At 43.6% G+C, this 20221-nt stretch overlaps 1 protein-coding gene across 3 annotated transcripts in view; it reads left to right on the top strand.

Annotated features, from left to right (window-relative positions):
* The window catches only part of pde1cb (phosphodiesterase 1C, calmodulin-dependent b), a 79294-nt gene extending 62686 nt beyond the window's left edge, over positions 1-16608 (top strand). For all 3 annotated transcript variants that reach the window (XM_076021716.1, XM_076021717.1, XM_076021718.1), the window contains 14 exons: positions 858-1040; positions 2344-2410; positions 2525-2641; positions 3158-3298; positions 5534-5634; positions 7019-7147; positions 7668-7769; positions 10252-10372; positions 11249-11330; positions 11800-11920; positions 13463-13638; positions 15084-15311; positions 15578-15640; positions 15973-16608. In XM_076021716.1, the coding sequence (XP_075877831.1) occupies positions 858-1040; positions 2344-2410; positions 2525-2641; positions 3158-3298; positions 5534-5634; positions 7019-7147; positions 7668-7769; positions 10252-10372; positions 11249-11330; positions 11800-11920; positions 13463-13638; positions 15084-15311; positions 15578-15640; positions 15973-15992 (1651 nt within the window). In that variant the 3' untranslated portion in view covers positions 15993-16608. The remainder of the gene's footprint in view (positions 1-857; positions 1041-2343; positions 2411-2524; positions 2642-3157; positions 3299-5533; positions 5635-7018; positions 7148-7667; positions 7770-10251; positions 10373-11248; positions 11331-11799; positions 11921-13462; positions 13639-15083; positions 15312-15577; positions 15641-15972) is intronic.
* The last annotated feature ends 3613 nt before the right edge of the window (positions 16609-20221 follow it).

Genomic DNA, 20221 nt, shown 5'->3' with positions numbered 1-20221 from the left:
AAAAGTAAAGATATTTGTGTAAGGAAAAAAAACCGGCAAATTCAACTCCTTTACTCAAGTAAAAGTAAGTGAGTGCAGGTTATGAAATGTACTTAAGTCAAAAGTTTATTAATGAAAAAATACATTTGTGATTATTTTGAAAAAATGATAAATCTTTGACATTTTAATATGGACCTTTTTTTCTTTATCAACAGCAGCACAACCAAACTTTTAATGGATTTACATTTGAATTTTTCTCTTTTCTGAAAAGTACTGAACAGTGGCCGATGTACGAGAAAGTAATAACCCTGAAAACATTAGCCACTTTTATATTTAAAAACCCAACAGCATAGTTCAATATAGCTCCACTTCAAGCAACAACTACAATGTAATAGGTGGTTTACTTTGAACAGAATTTGTATCTTTTAAACTCAAAAGTGACTTGCATGTTTTCCCAATGTAAGGAGCAGAAAGTACAGACATTTGTGTGCAAATGTAGGGAGTAAAAGTAAAGTGTGCTCTGAAAAAGAAATACTCAAGTAAAGTATGGGTACTTGAAAAATCTACTTACGTACAGTAACAGAGTATTTGTGCTTCGTTACTTTCCCAACTCTTAGAGGTGATATTGTTCAACCCTCAGAACTTATTTGAACAGTGCAACATGGAGAGCTGGTGTGGACCACACACGAGCTGAATTGTTTCTTCTTCTAAGGTGACAGACAGACGGTTTAGGAGATGTCTGTCTGTTCGCTAAAATAGACAGACATCTAGTTAACAGGAGGATGTGTAGCAGCAATTGTAGAGATGATGTAGAGATGCAAAAGCTATGATGAGTGTGATCAAAGGCTAAAACTCTACTCTCTCCTACTTTCTGTCAGGCGTCTCGTGGACACAGAGGACGAGCTGAGCGACATCCAGTCGGAGTCGGTGCCTTCGGAAGTGCGGGACTGGCTGGCCTCCACCTTCACCCGCCAGATGGGCCTGATGCTGCGACGCAACGAGGAGAAACCCCGCTTCCGCAGCATCGTGCACGCCGTCCAGGCCGGAATATTTGTGGAGAGGTGAGTTTGTCTGTGAGTGTGTCTGTGACTGTGTCTGTGAGAGTGTCTGTGTGCGATGCACAGAAGCCAGCCAGCTCACTGATGTTAGAAAAGACATATTGATTGCTACCTTTGTCTCTCCTCCTGCCTGGAGCAACTCAAAGCAACACTGTCAACATCCTTTGGTTTTGCTCTTGGGCTCATTCTGCTGCATGTCCCGCGCGTTTTCTTGCACTTACTCTGATGCCGTTAGGTTTGCAGAGCATATGGACAAAATGAAACCTATGAGTAGCAGTGAAGAATATCAATTCACGGTCCTCTCCGCAGTAAATTATGGAACAAACAGTCTGCTGTGTTTGTTGTTGTTGTGTGGCTAAACCTGAGTGTTTTTGTTGCTTAAAAAAAAAGTGGAAGCCCCAAAGTTAGAAAATTGTAAAAGTCAAAACTGCAAATCACAAAAACATTGTTTACTTGCTTGTGCATTCCCCTAAAAATCCCAATCTGTCTGCAGCATCCTGCCCCGCGACTCGCCCGCCCGGGTCAGCCCTACATCATCACGGCCTTGGCAAGCCTGGCTAAGCACAATCACTCAGCTACCTGCTCATCCGAGACCGTGCTTTTATCACACACTCGCATGCATCGTGTGCGTTCTGAGAGCACTAAGCCTCCAACATGTAAACCGTAATCTGCCTCGTTCTGTTTGTCCCTCTCACCTCCGGGGGGGGGGCGGGGGGGGAGTTTTCTCTCTGATGGAAAAGGAAAGAATGGGAAAGAAAGATGGGGAGGACAAGACAAAGAGAACAATGAAATTCTCGGCTGAGGTCATAAATTGATAAGGTCCTGCGAGAAAGTGGCAGACTGGAGAGAGTGCCTGGATGAAAATTGCATTCACAAAGAAGCTAAAATAATGCTGTTTAAGAAACTTGTTCAGCTTTAAAAAAAAAATAAATAAATAAATAAAGATAATGCTGAAATAGTTGCTGGTTAAAAACCTATTGCTAGATTTTCATTTATGTACATCAAAATTCTTCAAGGAGAATCACACAATTTATTCTTCATGTTTATGATTAAATGTGACATTATTCTGTCTCTAATAATGTTGCATCCCTCATGGTGGAGAGAAGAAAACAGACTTGCACCCATCCGTCCCTTTTATTAACCCCCCCTTTTTTCAAAACAGTTTCATGCTGTGCCATGTTGATTTGCAGGTCTGTAGTAAGTGGGGGACCTTCCGGGCACTCGTTTGGGGGTCCACTGTGGCAGCGCCCGCTGTGTGTAGACCGCGCCTTCAATTCATTTGATGTTTTTTATCTCCTCCACACAGGATGTACCGACGTACTTCCAATATGGTGGGACTCAGCTACCCTCCTACCGTCATATCTGTGCTCAAGGTATTAACGCTTTCGCGCGTGTGCCCGTGTAGGAGCACTGATAGGAGCGAGCAGCGGTGCGTGTGTCTGTGTGTGCGTGCGCACGTTTATTTGAATTCTCCCCTCTGCCCGCAGAATGTTGACAAGTGGTCGTTTGATGTGTTTGCTCTGAACGAGGCCAGCGGGGATCACGCCCTGAAATTCATATTCTACGAGCTGCTCACTAGATATGACCTCATTAGCCGCTTCAAGGTAAGCAACAATGCAGGCTACGCGGGCCTCCGCTCACTGTTTTCCGTGTCGTTTTGACAAACACTCCCAAACCTGATAACCTTGAAAAGTCTCCAACGTGGCTGATTTGATGCGAGCGACTGCCACTCGCCGCCTGCCACTTTGGTTCAAGATTGTGTGTGCGTGTGTTGCAATTTAACGGCATAATATCGGGGAGGGGGTGGGCGTGGTGGCGAATCGGGCGGGCCTACTGCATCCAGGAACACAGCAGCAGCTCATTTTCCACACAGGGGACACTTGATGTGACAGCGAATGACACGGCCAATAAAGTGCAGCCCACTTGAGTATGCAATCGCAGGCTGCCGCCGCCACCGCCGTTGGCAATCCTCGATTTTGTGACATCGATTTCCAGGCGCCTGCGAGGGCGCATTGCATGCATGTGGAATGTGTGCGCTCATCATTTAAATCAGGCGATGGCCGCAGGACCCCCCCCCCCTCCGCTCCGACAGTCACGGGCTAATTCTTCTCTGCCTTCAGATCCCCATCTCTGCGCTGGTGTCCTTCGTGGAGGCGCTGGAGGTGGGATACAGCAAACACAAGAACCCCTACCACAACCTGATGCACGCTGCCGACGTCACTCAAACGGTGCACTACCTGCTGCTCAAGACCGGCATGGTGGTGAGTCGCCCGAGCCAACGTCAACCATCCTGCTGACAATCAGCGGGACCCAGATGAGCGCACAGGCACAGATTTGTCCTGGTTTGAACGCATCGTGTATTAATTCAAGTCAATTTTATTCATGCGACGCCCTGAATGTGGCTGACAGCTGCTGCAGGACTAATTGCAGCTTTGCCTGACATGCAACCGCTATTTTTACTTGGAAGGCACATGAGCAATTCTCTCTCAAAGAAAAAAAAAAAAGCACGCTTTAGGTGAAGTTTCTACTGATCTGCCAGAAGTTACCCGGTAATTACAAATGTAATTACTGTATGGTTTTGACATAACTGAACTCCCCTTTTGTTGCATAAAGTTGGAATCATTTTGTTTTCAGACACAGTGCTCTGTTTATTCCATCAGTCATCACTGTTGAGCAGGTGCACAATGTGGCCCAATTACCCAGGTTAAAGGAATTCATGCATAACATTTGTTTGGCGCCACAAATGAAAAAAAAAAAATAGAAATTGCAGCTTTGTGAGCAACCGTGTCTTTAATGTTTCTTTAGTTCTTTTCCCATCTGTCAACCTATTTTTTGCTTTCCCACAATTGTAACGTTGGGGCTTCCATTCAGATGTTAACAAAAAAAAAAAAAAAAACACAAAACACAGAAACTAAAGAAAGGATGAAATAGCCCTGCTAAATCATAGCGCAAGGTTTGCATGTAGCCAGCCAAGCAGCCAGCTGCCCCCGCTTCCAGTGTTTTTATTTAATCACCGTAATAATGTGGCCACGACAGCTGTCGACATGGTGTGTGTTTCTTTAGGCAAGTAAACAACATTGCTGCTGGAGACCTGGGCTCCTGGGAGAGCCAGGGAGCAGCATCTATCATTTCACAGACCCTCCAGACTCCATTAAATCAACAATCAACAGGTCATTCATAAAGTCAGCCCCATGAGTAAATATGCCAGGGGATTGGCCGACCTGCTCCACACTGCAACCCCCCCCACCATCCTCCCACCACTGAATCATTGATTAGTCACCAGCACCGACTGGCTTCTTTTCTTTTCTTTACTTTTTTTTTGTTGTTGTTGCTGAATTTAATCTCCACTCCGTCTACGTGAGTGCACTTAAATGCGTGCGCTCAGGGAGACTGTCCACTTAGCCCAGGTGCAGACATGCTGCATCCGTGTCAGACGTGAAAAACACACACGTGCTTCCGCTGGTCATTCTCACTAAAGGTTTAGCGTCGTTCTCATGTCCACCATGCTCATTGCACACGCAAAATTGTGATGGAATACATCTAGATTTTGACTTGTTCACAAGATAAATATAAAGCACGGCATGATTCATCACAAAATCTGTTGTCATTATGATGACACACTCCCTCAAGGGATGGTTCAGCCGAAATTAAAGTGTCGCAAATTTTTTGATAACCACTGGTGTTATTTTCACTAATCTGCAGTTTAACAGAAGGAAATAATCCTTCCCAGGTAACCACATGTTCACAAGGGCTCATCTGTCCAGTCTGATTCCAAACACAACGTTGACGCCACGATAACAATATAGTGTTATAACGCATTATAAATGAGTCTGGACAGGATTTGAGGGCTAGGGCTCTTTTTACAGTTTGATTTCAAGTCAGAATCTCTTTGCTGGCTGACCGTTTTAGACCGACAGACAGAAAAAAACATTAATTTTTCAGTTCAGAAAGGAAAGCTGAAAGGGTTTGCTGGAGCATTTCCCTTCAAAATGTCGAACTGATTAGAAATGACTCGATTTAGGAATCCAGCGAGAGGGCAATGTTTTGATTCTTTGAACCAGTGTAAGTCACGAACTGACAGGAAGAGAATCAGATGAAAGTTTGTCTGTGATTCTCAACAGAGGTTATCTTCTTTTAAGTTCCCTTTAAGCTCGGCTGACCTTTCTTCTGTCTCATTTCATCCCTGACTCCAATGTATTCCTCTGTCAAGTGCCTTGCTCGGCATCTTTTATGCAGCTTCTCTTTTTATGATGTGTTAAACTGCTTTTCCCGATTTTGTTTCCCACTGGCTGCCTTCTCATTTCTCTTCTCTAATTTCTGTCCACCCTTTCCTCTTGTGTTCATTACTTTCCTGCCCTGCCTTGCCGCCTCCTTCTTTTCCATCTTGTCGCTTCCCGTCAATGCTCTTCACACATCTGTGTACCTCTCCTAATATCTACTCCCTCTCCCTTATTGTTTGCCGCCTTATTTTCTTCTTTTCTGCCTTTTCCACGCAGCACTGGTTGACTGAGCTCGAGATCTTTGCCATGATCTTTGCGGCGGCAGTGCACGACTACGAGCACACGGGGACCACAAACAACTTTCACATTCAGACAAGGTAATGGATCATAAAAATCAAAAATGCACGTCACGACTGGTGATTTCATTTAACGCGAGCGGACTACATTGAGACAGAGATTGGAATGGGCTCCATTTCCATGGAGATCTATCGCTGCAGAACACACTGAACACATTGCAACACAACTTCTCTTGTAATGTATCGTTCTGTTGTACACTTTTGAGCCCTTTTCAAAAACCCAATTAAAAAGTAGATTTCAGAAGCAGTCAACATTCTTTTTTTTTCTAGCCAACTCCAAATCCTTAAGTTAATGACATTCGAAACGCACTCTTTCGGAAACAGGACAACTTTAAAGAGAAAAAAGGCAGCAAGGTTTATTTTTTTAATATTTCAGTTAAATCTTGCAAAAAGAATTCCGTGGCCAACTTGCAGGATTTTATTTCGACGTTTCAGTAACTAGACCAATATCAAGCCTTAATACATCAGGCTTGATATAGGTCTCGGACTACATTTAGGTCCAGCACTGATCTAGTCCTAGATCTAAATACAGTCTAGTACAGATATGATTTAGGTCTAGGACTGATATAGTCCTAGACCTAAATCAAGTTTGATATATCAAGCCTTGATATACTGTAGGTCTAGGACCGAAAACGTCGCAATAAAATTCTGCAAGTTGGCCACTTGTGCGGGAATTCTTTTTGTTAATTTGGGCTTCATTGTCACCCTCTGGTGCACCGGCCGTGAAAATATATGTACAAGGATTTTTGCCTTTTTTGGAGTTAAATCTCGCAGACATCCCACCAGTCCGTGCTCGCTTGCCATGATGTGGATAGTCAATTACAGTCAATCCAAACTGGACAACATTCCCTAATTAAAATGTAAGGAACATGTGGCACTCACGGCTTGTTTTCTATCTATTCCCAACTGGCTTTGGCAAGAGTTTAATTAAAAGCTGCTGCAGCTGCAGCTTGGCAGAGGCAAATGTCGCTCCTCACACCACAACTCAATAGAGAGCCTGGGGCTGTTACTGTGGTTCCTGCAGGTATAGAAGACGTGATAGAAAGAAGGAACCTCCACTATTTAGGTATATGTGGAACATTCCATCAGCACATAATGTTACATACTATATAGGTTAGGGTCAGTGTCATTGTCCTCAACAGCCCTCTGTTTGAGATTTAGTAGCTTTGAATTAATAGAAAACATGCTGAATGTTAATGTTCATCCCTGCTGTCTGTTGTTCCACTGGATTCACATCCTACAGCAATTATGTTGTCAGTGTAAAACCTCTTAAGCCACATTCTTTGGTGAAAACAAACAACGTTGCAGCGGCAGCATTTAGTCTCCAACTTTTTGCTCTGTCATTCTTCTCCGTAAATAAAATAGTATATATGAAAAAAAAAGTCCCTTGTTTTTTGTTTGGCAGGTCAGACACAGCCATCCTGTACAATGACCGCTCAGTGTTGGAGAGTCACCATGTCAGCGCTGCCTACCGCCTGCTGCAGGACGACGACGAAATGAACATCCTCTACAACCTCTCCAAAGATGACTGGAGGTCAGTGAGACAGAGCCCAGACACACAGCAAAGAGCTGGGGCGGTGGGGGGCTCTGAATGGAACACAGGGAGAAGAAAAGATCTGAGTGACAGCCAAGAGAAATGAAAAGCCGGAGATGTAATAGCAGCGGCTGGTCACGGAGGTGTTGCAGAGGTGGCGGACTGGATCCAGGCATGTCCAGCAGACAAGAGGGCCTGCAGGTCTGCTGCTCAAAGGCCAAACTGACCGTTACTTGTGTTTTTGAGATTGACTCGCTTGAGGTAAAAACTCAAAGTTAGAAGTAAGATTACCTTCACGGTCTGGCGATTTCTCCTCAGCGAGGGCCACCAGGTTGTGATGAAACATGTGAAGGGGTGGGGGGTACACGGGGATGCAGCCTCATTTCTCTTGGCATCAGCAGGAACTTGCTAAAGCAGATGTTATAAACAGCTCTTAAAAACTGTTCTGGCTCTCCTCTCGACTTGAACGCACTCCATAAAGGCTTATCTCCATCCGTCGTGTGTCGTGTTTCCCCTGCAGGGAGCTGAGGGCGCTGGTGGTGGAGATGGTGCTGGCCACAGACATGTCATGCCACTTCCAGCAGGTGAAGGCCATGAAGAACTTCCTTCAACAACCTGAAGGGTCAGTTGCCGTCCCTGCCCACACATCCTGCAGTTCACATCCTTATTATGACGCTGGCGCCAGGTCTGCCACCACCCACTATATTGGACCCCCGACCCACCAGGAAGCAGCAAGGCTTTCTGCTCAAATCCAAAAACGTTTTTTTTCCACTGGCAAAAGATAGAGATTGGTGTCACATATTTGCTTTGTTTTTGCCTTGAACCAAACGCAGCGCAAACTGTGTTAATTCAAGCCCTCCCAGGCACAAAGACAGGCTAGTTTGTGTCACTGTACTGGGACATGCAGGAGCAGGTTGACAGTGCTGTGCCAGCGCTCTGGCCACTGCTGGAGCTGACCAGCCACATAGAAGCACTCCACACACAGGCTGCATGATATTCGTCAGCTCTCCTGCTCTGCTGTGGTCTTCAGCCCAGTCACGAGTGGCCGGCTCACACTGCTGACAAATGAGTCTAATTAAATTGGGAGTAAAAAAAAAAAAAAAAAAAAAAACTCCTCTGATGATGTGAGGGGAATCACGAAGAGCCATGTGACAGCGGCTCCATTTTGGTATGGACTTAATCCTGAAAGAGCGTCTGAGACACGGAGCTCCTTCATCATCTGTATCATGGTGGGGCTTTCGGATACTTTCAGGAAAAGCTTGTGGTAGACTTTGGCCAGATGACAGACCCACTGGTGGAATAACTGGAACAGAAAGCTCTTCCATAGCTTCATGCACATTAGGTAGATTCTGCAGCTTTTTTCTTTTTTTTTTTTTTTATCAATCCTACTTATTACATCTTTACTTTAAAGTTACAGTGAGATTAAGATTTATTTATAATTATATTTATATATATATTTTTAGTGTATCTCCAGCCAAGGTTTTGTCCTTACATCGATCATTCATTCAAAGTTAAACAAATTAAAGTGTTTTGGGCATTTCCCTTAGCTGGACATGCTGTTGAGAGGTCACAGACAAGGCAATGTATTGGCAACCTCCTTTCTCCTTTTCAACCTTCCTTTTTGGCTGCACGGCACACGGTTGCTACATATACTGCTTACAGCATTTCCTTCTCACGTGGGCGGCACAGCTCCCATGTCTGACGGTTAGCTGGTGCTGCACAACGTGCAGAACCTGAGCCGCGTTAGCGAGGGCTATTAAGCAAACTATCGTATGACGTGATGAGTCACCACTGCTGAGGTGACTGGAAGACAAATGGTGACCTTCAGCCAGGGGGGCAACAGGGAGACACAGGTCCTCCTGAGAACATACGTAGGAATCAACAACGCAATGTCGTGTGTGCGTGTGTGTGTGTGTGTGTTTGTGTGTGTCTGTGTGTGTGCATATACCTCAAAAAAAGAATGCTGACTGCAAGGCAATGATTGCAGTACTCTTAAGGTGCACATGCGTGCGCACACACACACACACACACACACACACACACACGGGCACGTGAATGAAGGATTGCCATCCACAGGAAGCTGAATAGACTCTAATGTGAAGTAATTTCAAACTGGATCGCTGCAGGCCTGCTTAGAGTGCACTTTGGCACCCAATCTGATCCAAATGGTATAAGGGGAAATTTGAAGCTATCGTTCTCACCTCTGTTTAACCTTGCACCATGGCATGTGTGCGCATGCGTGAATCAGTGCCGTTTTTTTTTTCTTCTTTTTTTTTTCTTTAACCTCCCTCCACAGTGGGTCTCTGTCTATGCATTCACGCTGCAGTCCATTAAACAGGATGTTTTGCTACGGTTATCAGGTGCTATCTTGGACGACTGATGAGGCAAGACGGAGCATCTTTACGGCGTCCCGGTCTACAAAACCGATTAATCTACTGGAAGCGCTTTGACAAAATAGGAATATTGTCTTTACTCCTTGTAGGATGGAGTCACTTGAACGTTTTTTTAGTGTCTGTGTCCCAGTGTCTGTGCTCTTGTGATTCATGTGTAAGTTAATGGATTTTAATATACACAAAGGGCTCCCGGCTGACAGCAGCCTATGAGTGCCTCCATTAAATCAGTGCCATGACAACATGTCGAGGATGTTTATTGTTAAAAAAGTCCCTGGAAATATCCAGCCAGCAGTGGAGAGAACACAGCACTGGAGTGGTGGATATTGTGCTCTGTGTCACAGGGCTTTATTATTGTCCGCAGGCTGCAGAAATGCTTCACTGAGCACCAGACACAAATTCTATTTTTCTAAAACTATTTTGATATTATATCCAGGCTCACGTTGCGGTTTTGTTTTGTTTTGTTTTTCGGTTTAATTAACGAAAAGGCGAACAGGCAGATGAAGTAACAATCATCACAGTGGGGACCTTCAAAACGAGGCTTTATTGGTCGGCCATATCCTACTCCCTGATTTAGATAGGGATGGGGGAAATAGATAAATAAATAAATAAATAAATAAATAAATAAAAATTCTGCTTCATTTTATTTTTATTTAACATAATAATTAGGTAATTATACATCTGACTACAACTAAAGACATTTGTCTCCTGCAGCATCGACAAACCCAAAGCCCTGTCCCTGCTGCTGCATACAGCTGACATCAGCCACCCAGCCAAAAGTTGGGATCTCCACCACCGCTGGACCACTTCCCTTCTGGAGGAGTTCTTCAGACAGGTGAGTGGAAAGTCACAGCTGATCTGGTTCAGTGAAGATACGAGAAGAGCACAACTGTGATATACACAGAACTCGCAGCTCTGGGAGTTCAGTCAGGTTGTAATTAACGAGGCGTGAGACCTTAATCTTACACCTGACCTTGACTTCGATGTTGCAATAAAAAGCATTGATTTTGCAGTAAAACAGATGGAATGGACGTAAGTAAATCTAACGAATGCAGTCTGAAATAAACATCTCACGTTATTTCCAAATATTAGACTCTCATATGAGCTTCCTCAACAAATATTTACAAAGTTAAATTAAAAACTAGTGGAAACGTTTACTAAAACCAATAATACTGACTAAAGTATGACTTTAGTATTGTTTTGGGCTCAGTGCCTTATCTCTCGTGTCAAAGTGTGTCTTTTATTGGAGCAGGGTTTGCGTCGGCAACTGTTTTTTTCAAGTAGTTATAGAAAAAAAAAAAGATGTCTTAATGAATCCTTTGTGATGGCCGAGCTTGTGAGTTTAATTGTAGCCACTCTGCTCTTTATCCTTCTCAAAGATGATGCTGTGATGAAGCGCAGTGCTCCTCTGGGAAAACAATGCATTATTAACAAGGCATTGGTTATTTGTAAACGTCAACAAAGCGGGCAGACGTTTAACTAGTTCCACATTTGCTCTCATGTCTTCCGATATTAATCTATATTGTGCTCGTCATCAGTGCTATTGTTATCGGTGCTGCCTTCATGTGTCTCGAGATGAGAATGGCTGATAAGTACCTTTGCCCACGACTGTTTCTTTGATGTCTTCCCTGTGTGAACCGATGGAGAAAACCAAAAGCTCTGTGAAAGAGTGGAGTGTGATGGAGAATCATTCTAACGCTCTTGTTTCCAGGGGGACAAAGAAGCAGAGCTGGGCCTGCCGTTCTCACCACTCTGCGATCGGAAGTCCACAATGGTGGCCCAGTCCCAGATTGGTGAGTGTTTCCTGACCCGTCAGCACCACAGAAGCAATACTCAGGGAACTTTGAGTGAACACATTTTCCTTCAGCATCATGACACCTTAGAATTCTGCCATTTTTGTGTTTCTGTTCTTTTGAGCAGCTATTATATGTCAAGGTATTTTTTTCCCCTCCAAACTTGTCTAACTTGTCTCTTGCTCTCAAACTTTAAGTCACGGAGGTGACGGAGCTCTTTCTCAGCACTGATTCGGGACTACGGAGTTCCCTTACTGGTCGTAGAGAATTTCTATAGATTCCAACAAAAGCAGCGGGCAGATTTTATGTCACCTGCGAGGCCAAATCCAAAGGTTTTTTGGCCATGAGCCCACATTCCAAACTAATGGCACCAAATACAAGTCGCTGTTATCACTGTTCGGAGCTGCAGCAGTCAGACAGTCACTCATTACACATCGAGATGAAGTTCCTCCCATATCTGTGTCTCCAGGGTTCATAGACTTCATCGTGGTGCCCACCTTCACCGTGCTGACGGACATGATGGAGCGCATCGTCACGCCGCTGATCGAGGAGGCGTCCCACTCGGGCCTGGCCGGCTTCAGACGCTCCAGGTGAGGAGAGTCGCTCCCTCGGAGACGTCATTCTCCGAAGCAGAGAGTTTCCAAATGATTACACGCCGCTCTGAACTCCGCGAGAGAAGGGCGACTACACCGCGTGAGTGGGTATATTCTAATCAGCAGCGGAAAAAAGTTTCCCTTTGAACGGGACCGATTGCAATTTTCCGGGCAACTGTCCGTGATTAAACCTCGGCGGCTGCCCTGCGACGGCGGCATGTCTAATGGAAGCATGCAGAGTGGCAGATGAGCCCTCCGTGAGTAATCCATTTGTGCGTGTGGAAATGCCTCCACCTTTCATCAGGCTGAGCCACATACCTTGAAATTGATATTTTTATCTATGCGAGCCAAGCTTGTTCCAGCTCGTGCGATCACACAATGGCCTCTCCACATACATCAGGAAGAACTTTAGTCTCCACTTTCCTTAATTAATAGCTCCTACACTTCTCATTCCACTCCTTCATTGTCTTTACCCAACCAGTGACAGTATCAGTGAATGTGCTCGAGGTTTCGATGCGGTGGTACAGCAAAATTCCACAACGCTGAGAGAAAGTCGCCTCAAGTTTCTTTCAGCACGAAGCAGCGCTGCAGGGAGTCGGACGACTCCTGCTCCTGCTGCACCTGAACATCAGTATCAGCCGGTGGCAATCATTAGCCTCGCCCAGCGTGCCCACGGTGGAGACTAACCAAGTGGAAATCCCTGATAGTGTCGCCGCTTGTGTTTTGCTGTCTTCCCTTCCACGCGCACGCTTGGATGCACATGGCTCTCCTCACAAAAAGAAGTTTCCTTGCAGGATTAACAGCTGCTTTCAGTGCCTCTGGCTGTCGCGTAGAGAACGGCAGCGTCACTGTCAGGTCTCGACTGAAACGTATCATTTCGCAGCTGGAGGTTTGATGAGCTTTGTTTCGTGTGACCCAACAAGATGAATTTGATGAAAGCGAGCAAAAACGAGAGAAGGCTACAAGAATTGCATTTGTGAAGGTAATGTTTGCCCAGTTAGTGGGGATGCACCAGTATTGTCAGTTTGGAAGTATATCAGGACGACTAAAGTGCCGCAATGTTGTCATAAACTCTTGACGTTTCAAATCACAGGTCTTCCAAGCAGTGAGTGGCAGGAAGCGATAACTACAGTTATTATTGGTACACGCATGCCCATCACTGGCGCTTCATTATGCCATTCCAAAAACAGCACGACACTGGAATGAGGGAACATATTTATAAAGTGTGTGACCCTGCGGATGCTGCAGTCTGACGCGTGAAAGCATGTTGCTTTGATAAAGCCTGCACTGTTTAAAGTCCCCAAACAGAATGTGATTCCATGGTCATACGGTGAGATATAGATTTAGATGTAGCCATAGCTGAACTTTGCAAGCGACGGTTCCCATCCTCACATAAAAATGACAGGCAGCGCAACATGAAACAACCACCTTTCATCTCATTTCATTTCGATGAGCGTAAAGTGTGGCAGTGTGCTAGATTTGGCTAACAAGTGGCTAATTTGGCTGTAGACTTACCTTCCAAGCACTGCTGCCTTTCAGCCTGAACAGCATTTCCTCCGACGAGGCCAAGAGGCACAGCATGAAGAGCATGGGCTCCGACAGCAGCTCGTCGGGACAGGGCTCCCTGCTCACCGTGGACATCAAGAACTTCAAGGCGCTGTGGAACGAGGAGGTCTGCCAGAACAGGGAGCGGTGGAAAGCGCAGGCCGGCAAAGGTACGGCACTCGTGCCAAATGATGCAGTTTGGGGGACATTAACATTCATTCATTCACCAGCGAGAGCTTCTAGAAAGGGGTGGGGGTGGGGTGATTGGCACATGAGTCTGCAATGCTCTTACGGTCTGCTGTGCTCTGGGCTTTGCTCACAGAGGGATTTGTACTCTGTATTAGTGTGGGATTTCATGGGATACACAGTGATCAGTGTGTCCACAGGCCTCAGCATTAATCTGATAAAGTTGCGAAAATGTTGAATCACGGCAAACAGCTTTTTTGATAATTTTTCACACCAGTAATCATCATTTGTGATAACTGATGAATGTGTCAGCTAAAGCTGCGACACATCACGTTTATACACATTTATCATTAGTTTATTGTTTTCTGATTTATTGTTATTAGAGTACTGAAGATGATTTAATGTATGAAAAGTTGGTGAATTGTCACCTCAGCTAATCGATTTGAAGTACCAGTTTGAAGAATTGCAAGCATAACCATCCACAACTATGATTTATATGTTATGTCCACAGTGTGACAGTGACATTTGATGAAGGGCCTATAGTGTGCTAACATTTAAAGAAATCAATTGGTTGGAAAAGTCTATGATTTTAATTACATGAAGCCATTAAAAATAAACAGCTGGGTAACACTTTCTTTGAAGGGCCATATTGAATGCATTAAGATCACAAGGCACTCATAAGACATTATGATACATTCATAATTCTCAATAAAACACGTGATACATTTTCACAAACACGTGATGTATTTCATTCGCTGATAATACATTTTCTATACTTAATCTTTTTTCAACAAATGGATTGTGTCCACTAAGGAGGTGGCAAGATTGTGTCAAATATATATTAAAATAATCATTATTGTATTGAAATAATGAAATAAATGATTTCTGTGCCACAAGAAAATTATTATTGCGAGACTGATATTATGAAACAGTGAGTCATTGTCATTAGAAAAAGCCATGAACAAAACAAAACAACAAAAAACACACACGGCCATTCTTTGCTTCCATAGTCCAGACAGTGCATCTGTTTGGTTGTTGAAATCGCAACTGGAATAAGAGAGATTGAGATTTTAAACTACTAACATTGGTTGCACTGGTCCTTCTCACCATTCAATGTTACTACATTGTACATACTGGGCCTATAACAAGTTTACATCTCCAGATTGTCATGTGCCATGAGGATTTTTCAGAAAGACAGTTCACATTGCAGTTGTACTGGTTTTGGTTATACTCGCAGCGTCATCAGCACCTGGTGTCTGTCAGTGAAGCTCACTTAACAGCAGACTGTGATAGGGGAGCATTCAGCTCTCTCTGTTCCCTCCAAGTGTCTGAAAAGAGGCTTCAGAACGTGCGTAACTTCACTGTACGAGATAGTGGAGGCAGTTTTAGGTGTACGCTGACCTGCTTGCACGCTCCATGTGATGCTCAGAGGCGGAGGAGAGGGCCAAAAAAGAAGCGGAGGAACAAGCCCAGCAGGAAGAGGCCATGGAGCCCCAGGAGGTCCAGACAGAAGCAGAACAATCCAAACCAAAGGGAGACACGTTGGCAGGCGAGGGGTCTGAGTCAGCAGAGGGGGGCAGGCCGCCAGAAGGCACGGCGGGGGAGACAAAGCAGGAATCTGAGGATGGCAGTGATGAAAGCCCTCCAATGCAGAATGGTACGTCCCCTCGAGTGTCTGATCCCAAAGCAAGACAACCATGCGACCTCCGCCCGTGTGCTCAGAAAAATAAGGCCGTGGGAATACAGGTTAATTCTGGTTGATCTATAATTTGACATGTTTTAATGCAGTGGCCATAAAATCATGGCTAAATGTTCCCTAAAAATAGAAAAATAAATGTTTCTTCCAAACTTTCAGAATGCCGATGACTTAAATTTGTTTGTTATATTTTGAGTAGCGGAACTAATTCATTTGTTTTTAAACAGGAGAGCTGTGTGAAGGAGCCGAAACTCCAGAGACAGAAGAAAACATGAGCAAAGAAGTGGAGGGTGAGTTTGTTTGGTTCCTGCCGGCCGCCGCTATTGATAAAAAACACATCTGAAAAGTAATTACTGTTTGTTTCCGGTTCCCAGTTTCAGTCCAGCTGTGTGTTTGGCTGCTGGACTATATTATGTACAACTCAACAGCAAAGCATGCACACTATACACACATGATAGCAACAAATTAGTGCATCAGTGCAAACACATTTTAAACCAAACTATAAAAGTTGTGCTGCTGAGCATCTCAAGGTTGCGCTCCTTTGTGCTGATGATGTTCAGATCATCATTTCATTTCCGTTTTGTTTCACACACTGTTTTATTTTTGTCTTGTCTTCCCTCAGAAGATGTATTGATGGAATAATGATGCCGTCTCTCACCTGTTGTCAACCCCAAACCCGCATTTCAACCGAGATGTGCGAACCCAGACACGGCCAGTGGGACGATCCTTTAAAAGGACTGGGTCGCCCCCTGCAGGACACCGAGAAATCGACATCTTCACGTCCCGTATTGCCTGAATGATCAAGCGCTTCTTCCTCTCACTTGTTTATATTCTCCTGCTCTTACACACGCAGTTCGAAACTTTACCCACACGTGCGTTATTCCCTCCCTTCTGACTGACCTTAGAGTGGCGGCACAATCAGTGGAGCTGCGCGAAAGACCAACGCTGGACATGCCGCTTTTTCGCTTTGCGTGTATGCCAAACTTCTCCTTTTGCTTTAAACTGTATGTTTATCTCAACCACAGACATCTAGCCATTATACAAGTTCCACTGTCTACTTCTGGCCTTTGCTACTTTGTCATCACTCCGACATATACATATATATATATTTATATATTTTTAAATTCAAGAATAGATGCCCATTCAAAGGGAGTGTACTGCTACACGGCTTCAAGGCCCAGTGTGTAAGAATAAGTAGCATTTATAGTAAATAAGTATACAAGACCTATCCTTTATGTAAATATAAATCCTTATTATTATTATTATCATTATTATCATTATTATTATTATTATTATTATTATTATTATTATTATTATTATTATTATTGTTAGTGAATATAAACACAAGTTATTTATTTGAGTAACTATTCCCTTACCGAAAACATACATGTGTATTTTCTATTTAATTTTTTGTCAAACGATTTCATTAAAAGTTGCACGCTGGGCCTTTAAAAGCAGGGTTAATAAATACACCACTTTTCACACAGAGGTTTTACTGGCAAGCACTCCTTAAACATCCACGTCAATAACTTGCACAGTTGAAGGTTCCTCTTGGCAGTGGTGTAGTGCTGGGTATATGTGGGTATGCGCAGTAGAGCCACTTATTTTTCAGTCAGCATTGAGTGTCAAAGAGCCTGGATTAAGAGTAGGCCCACTTCTGAAGGAACTACTGCACCACTGCCTGACAGAAATCTTAGTCAAAAACACACATTTTGTCGCTCATCCACGTTCATCAATGTTCCATTGAAATGTCTCGACTGTGCAAAAGTGTTTCCCCTCACAGCCGGGTGAACATTCTTCCTGCTTTGTGTTTTCATAAATGTACATATTGAGTTCTTGCATATTGTGGGTCTGAGTACGAGTAGAAATCCTGTGATTGCACCAACATTTTTTTTTATAATACGTACCGTATCATAAAAGCAACAAAAAAAAAAGATACTTGCAAACACAGTCACACACAAGTAGTTCATGTAAGTTTTTGTAACATCTGGGCATTTTTTGTTTACTTCTTTGTAATTTTCCTATTTGTTTTAAAATGGTTAAGTCCTCATAGAAGCGCTCAGCGTCTGAATATCCTCACATGATCACTCCTTCATCAAAATATTTCTTCTCGATGCCTTCTTCGATGTATTTAAGCTGTAGCGGGAAAAAGAGTCAACATGTCGCTGAATTAGGTAACTGGCGTGTATGTGGGTACTTTTACTTTGCAGTTGTGTTGCAGCAGCCTCGGGTTGATGGTTTGTTGAATCGTTGTGTTTACAGGGCGCTCGCTATGAGCCTGTCAGGGACGACAAGCTTTTGTGAGGCCCCAAGTTTAAACTGTGTCTGCTTCCAGGTTGCCAGGCCAGGTTTTTCTGTTTGTCTGGTTGTTTTTTTTGGCTTGTTCTGTTGTGTATAGGAAATGCAAATACTGCTTTACAGCACATCTGTAACATATTACACCCTTGGCGATGATGACACAGCTTTCACTGTAAGACACTGTAACTGGTGTCATCCGAAGAAAAAGAAGCGTTTCCGGCAGTATTTGCATAACGACATAAAAAGTTTTTCCCTTCGTAAATGTGCACTTTTGTTTTTCCGTAAGTGCGTAATTTCTTGGCATGAAAACCCCCAAATTTACTGTGCCAAGATCAATTTCTTGGAATATTTTAAGCTCCCTGTAAAGTATATTGTACATGTGTATACTGATAGATATACTTAAACATATATATATACATATGTGCATATACATATATGTGTGTGTCTATCAGGTTCAAAAAGGGAATACGATGCATCACATGACGACTTCTATAAATCCATAGGAATTCTTTTATAGCCTCCAGGTTTGGATGCACACTTCCCTGTTTTGATAAGAGAAACTTTAGTACCGTGCTGGGATTAGGAGCAGTTTGTCATGTGATGTACGCCACACGTGCTATACTTTCTAGCTAAAAACAAATATATACAGTCAGTGGTTACCAAGCCAGTTGGCTGAATGCGTGCCTATATATGTTCTTTCCTTTTCACACCTTTCGACTGAAGGAGGTCTAATCTTGTGATGTCATTTTGACTCTGCGGTCAAAGAAACCAGATAATATCTTCCTGCACCACCAACATGCTGAAACGTTCCACAGAAAGACTTTTTTTTTCTCTTGTTTTTCTCTTCTGTGTCTGTAAAGTCAGCGCTCCAATGTTGCTATTGCTCTTCTGTTCTTTGCTATTTTTCATTCAAGAAAAACCCTTTCATTGCCGTGTTTATTTCTGTTTGTGGAGTGGTTCCTTTTTGACTTTGCCATGTTCCCAACGTGTAAGTCCCGCCCCTTTTTGGCTCTGCTTTTTTTTCTTTTCTTGTTCCCTGTGTTTTCTGTTCAATATGTCGGACTCCACCAGTTCTGAAGTCAACAAAATTCAAGTCGCTTGTAACTGTAACAATCACAGCAAACACGGTTTTCAAATGTCACAAAAGCAAACAGCCTTGTAATAGCCTGCCTGATGTTTCAAGCAGAATTTATTTTCCTGTACCAAGGGACCAACACATGTACAGTCTTGTAGTCTGCGCTATCTTTCACCCGCTGCTGTGTTAGCCGATATGTCTGAATACCAATATAACAGGATTTATACCAACCACCATCAGACACATAGCTGTATGTCAAGACTTCTAATCATGGTGTTTTGTAATGGTAACTATGGAACAGATAGTTTGTCGTTAAGTGTGTTAAAGGCTTTGTTTCCTTGTTCAGTCTGCATCACTATACTGAATGACCTCAGTCACTGAGGTCAGGTACATGTAAATTGTGTGTGTGTGTGAGAGTGTGTGTGTTTGTGAGTGTGTGGGTGTGTGTGTGAGCATGAGTGTGAGTATTCGGTATGCGCGGTTGTGCTTGAGTGGTGCGAGTGGAACTGCAGAGAAATACTCAATGTACATTTCTGATCTTCTCACTGTGACTATGAGTGTGTGTGTGTGTGTGTGTGTGTGTGTGTGTGTGTGTGTGTGTGTGTGTGTGGGGTCAGTCAGTTGACAGTCTACAACTCGGTTTTTGATTAGTTTAGCTTTGAATCCATCTAAGAGGCACAGATGCTTTTGCGTTTGTCACAAAAGCCAACAGACAATTTTAAAGTTACAATGCAAAGTTATGCCGACTCCCATGTGTAGTACCTAAAATAAACAAGGCTAATGGGGAACGATCTTGAACTGATTGAACTGGGAGTGTGTGTGCGTGTGTGTGTGTGTGTGTGTGTGTGTGTGTGTGTGTGTGTGTGTGTGTGTGCGCGCGCGCGTGCATGCGTGTGTATGATTGACCAGTGTGTGTGGGCATGCATGAGTGTGTCACTGCGTTCCAAGCTGGCCAAGCGGCCGTGTGTGCCACCATGCTCTGTGACTGCACAGCTGTATCAATAAATCTGGACTCAAAGGGCTCAGATCACGTCTGCCTGTCGTTATTGGTGCCTCGTCACCTGCGTGCACCTCCACACCCGCCTACCAACTACCTACCCGCACAAGTATTCACACTTTTACAGACCTGGAACCATGAATGGGGTGATTTTTGAAGGTGTATTATGATACACAATGATAAGATATATAAAAGATACAGTGACTGTTTTCTTGCTGTTGGATGCAATGAGCCACAACCAAGTTTTTTTGGTTCTGTGCAAGAGACTCACTGAAGTTCTTTTTACACTATTAACTTTATGATGTTTTATCACACAATGTTTCAAGGACTGTCGGAATGTTCAAAAAGAAAGGAAGTTCTAATTTCTTGATTATTCACTTGAAATTTTTGATTTACAAATGGGAGCTGTATATGCTGCCTTATTTGACCTTGGTTTTATATATATATGTATATATATATGTATATATATATATATATATATATATATATATATATATATAT

The sequence above is a fragment of the Nelusetta ayraudi genome, unplaced genomic scaffold, assembly GCF_046127955.1.
Source record: "Nelusetta ayraudi isolate G7.1 ecotype Tasmania unplaced genomic scaffold, CSIRO-AGI_Nayr_v1 ptg000011l, whole genome shotgun sequence".
In the NCBI taxonomy this organism is placed as follows: domain Eukaryota; kingdom Metazoa; phylum Chordata; class Actinopteri; order Tetraodontiformes; family Monacanthidae; genus Nelusetta; species Nelusetta ayraudi.
The sequence above is the reverse complement of the archived record's forward strand: the minus strand, read 5'-3'. Positions and strand labels throughout refer to the sequence as shown.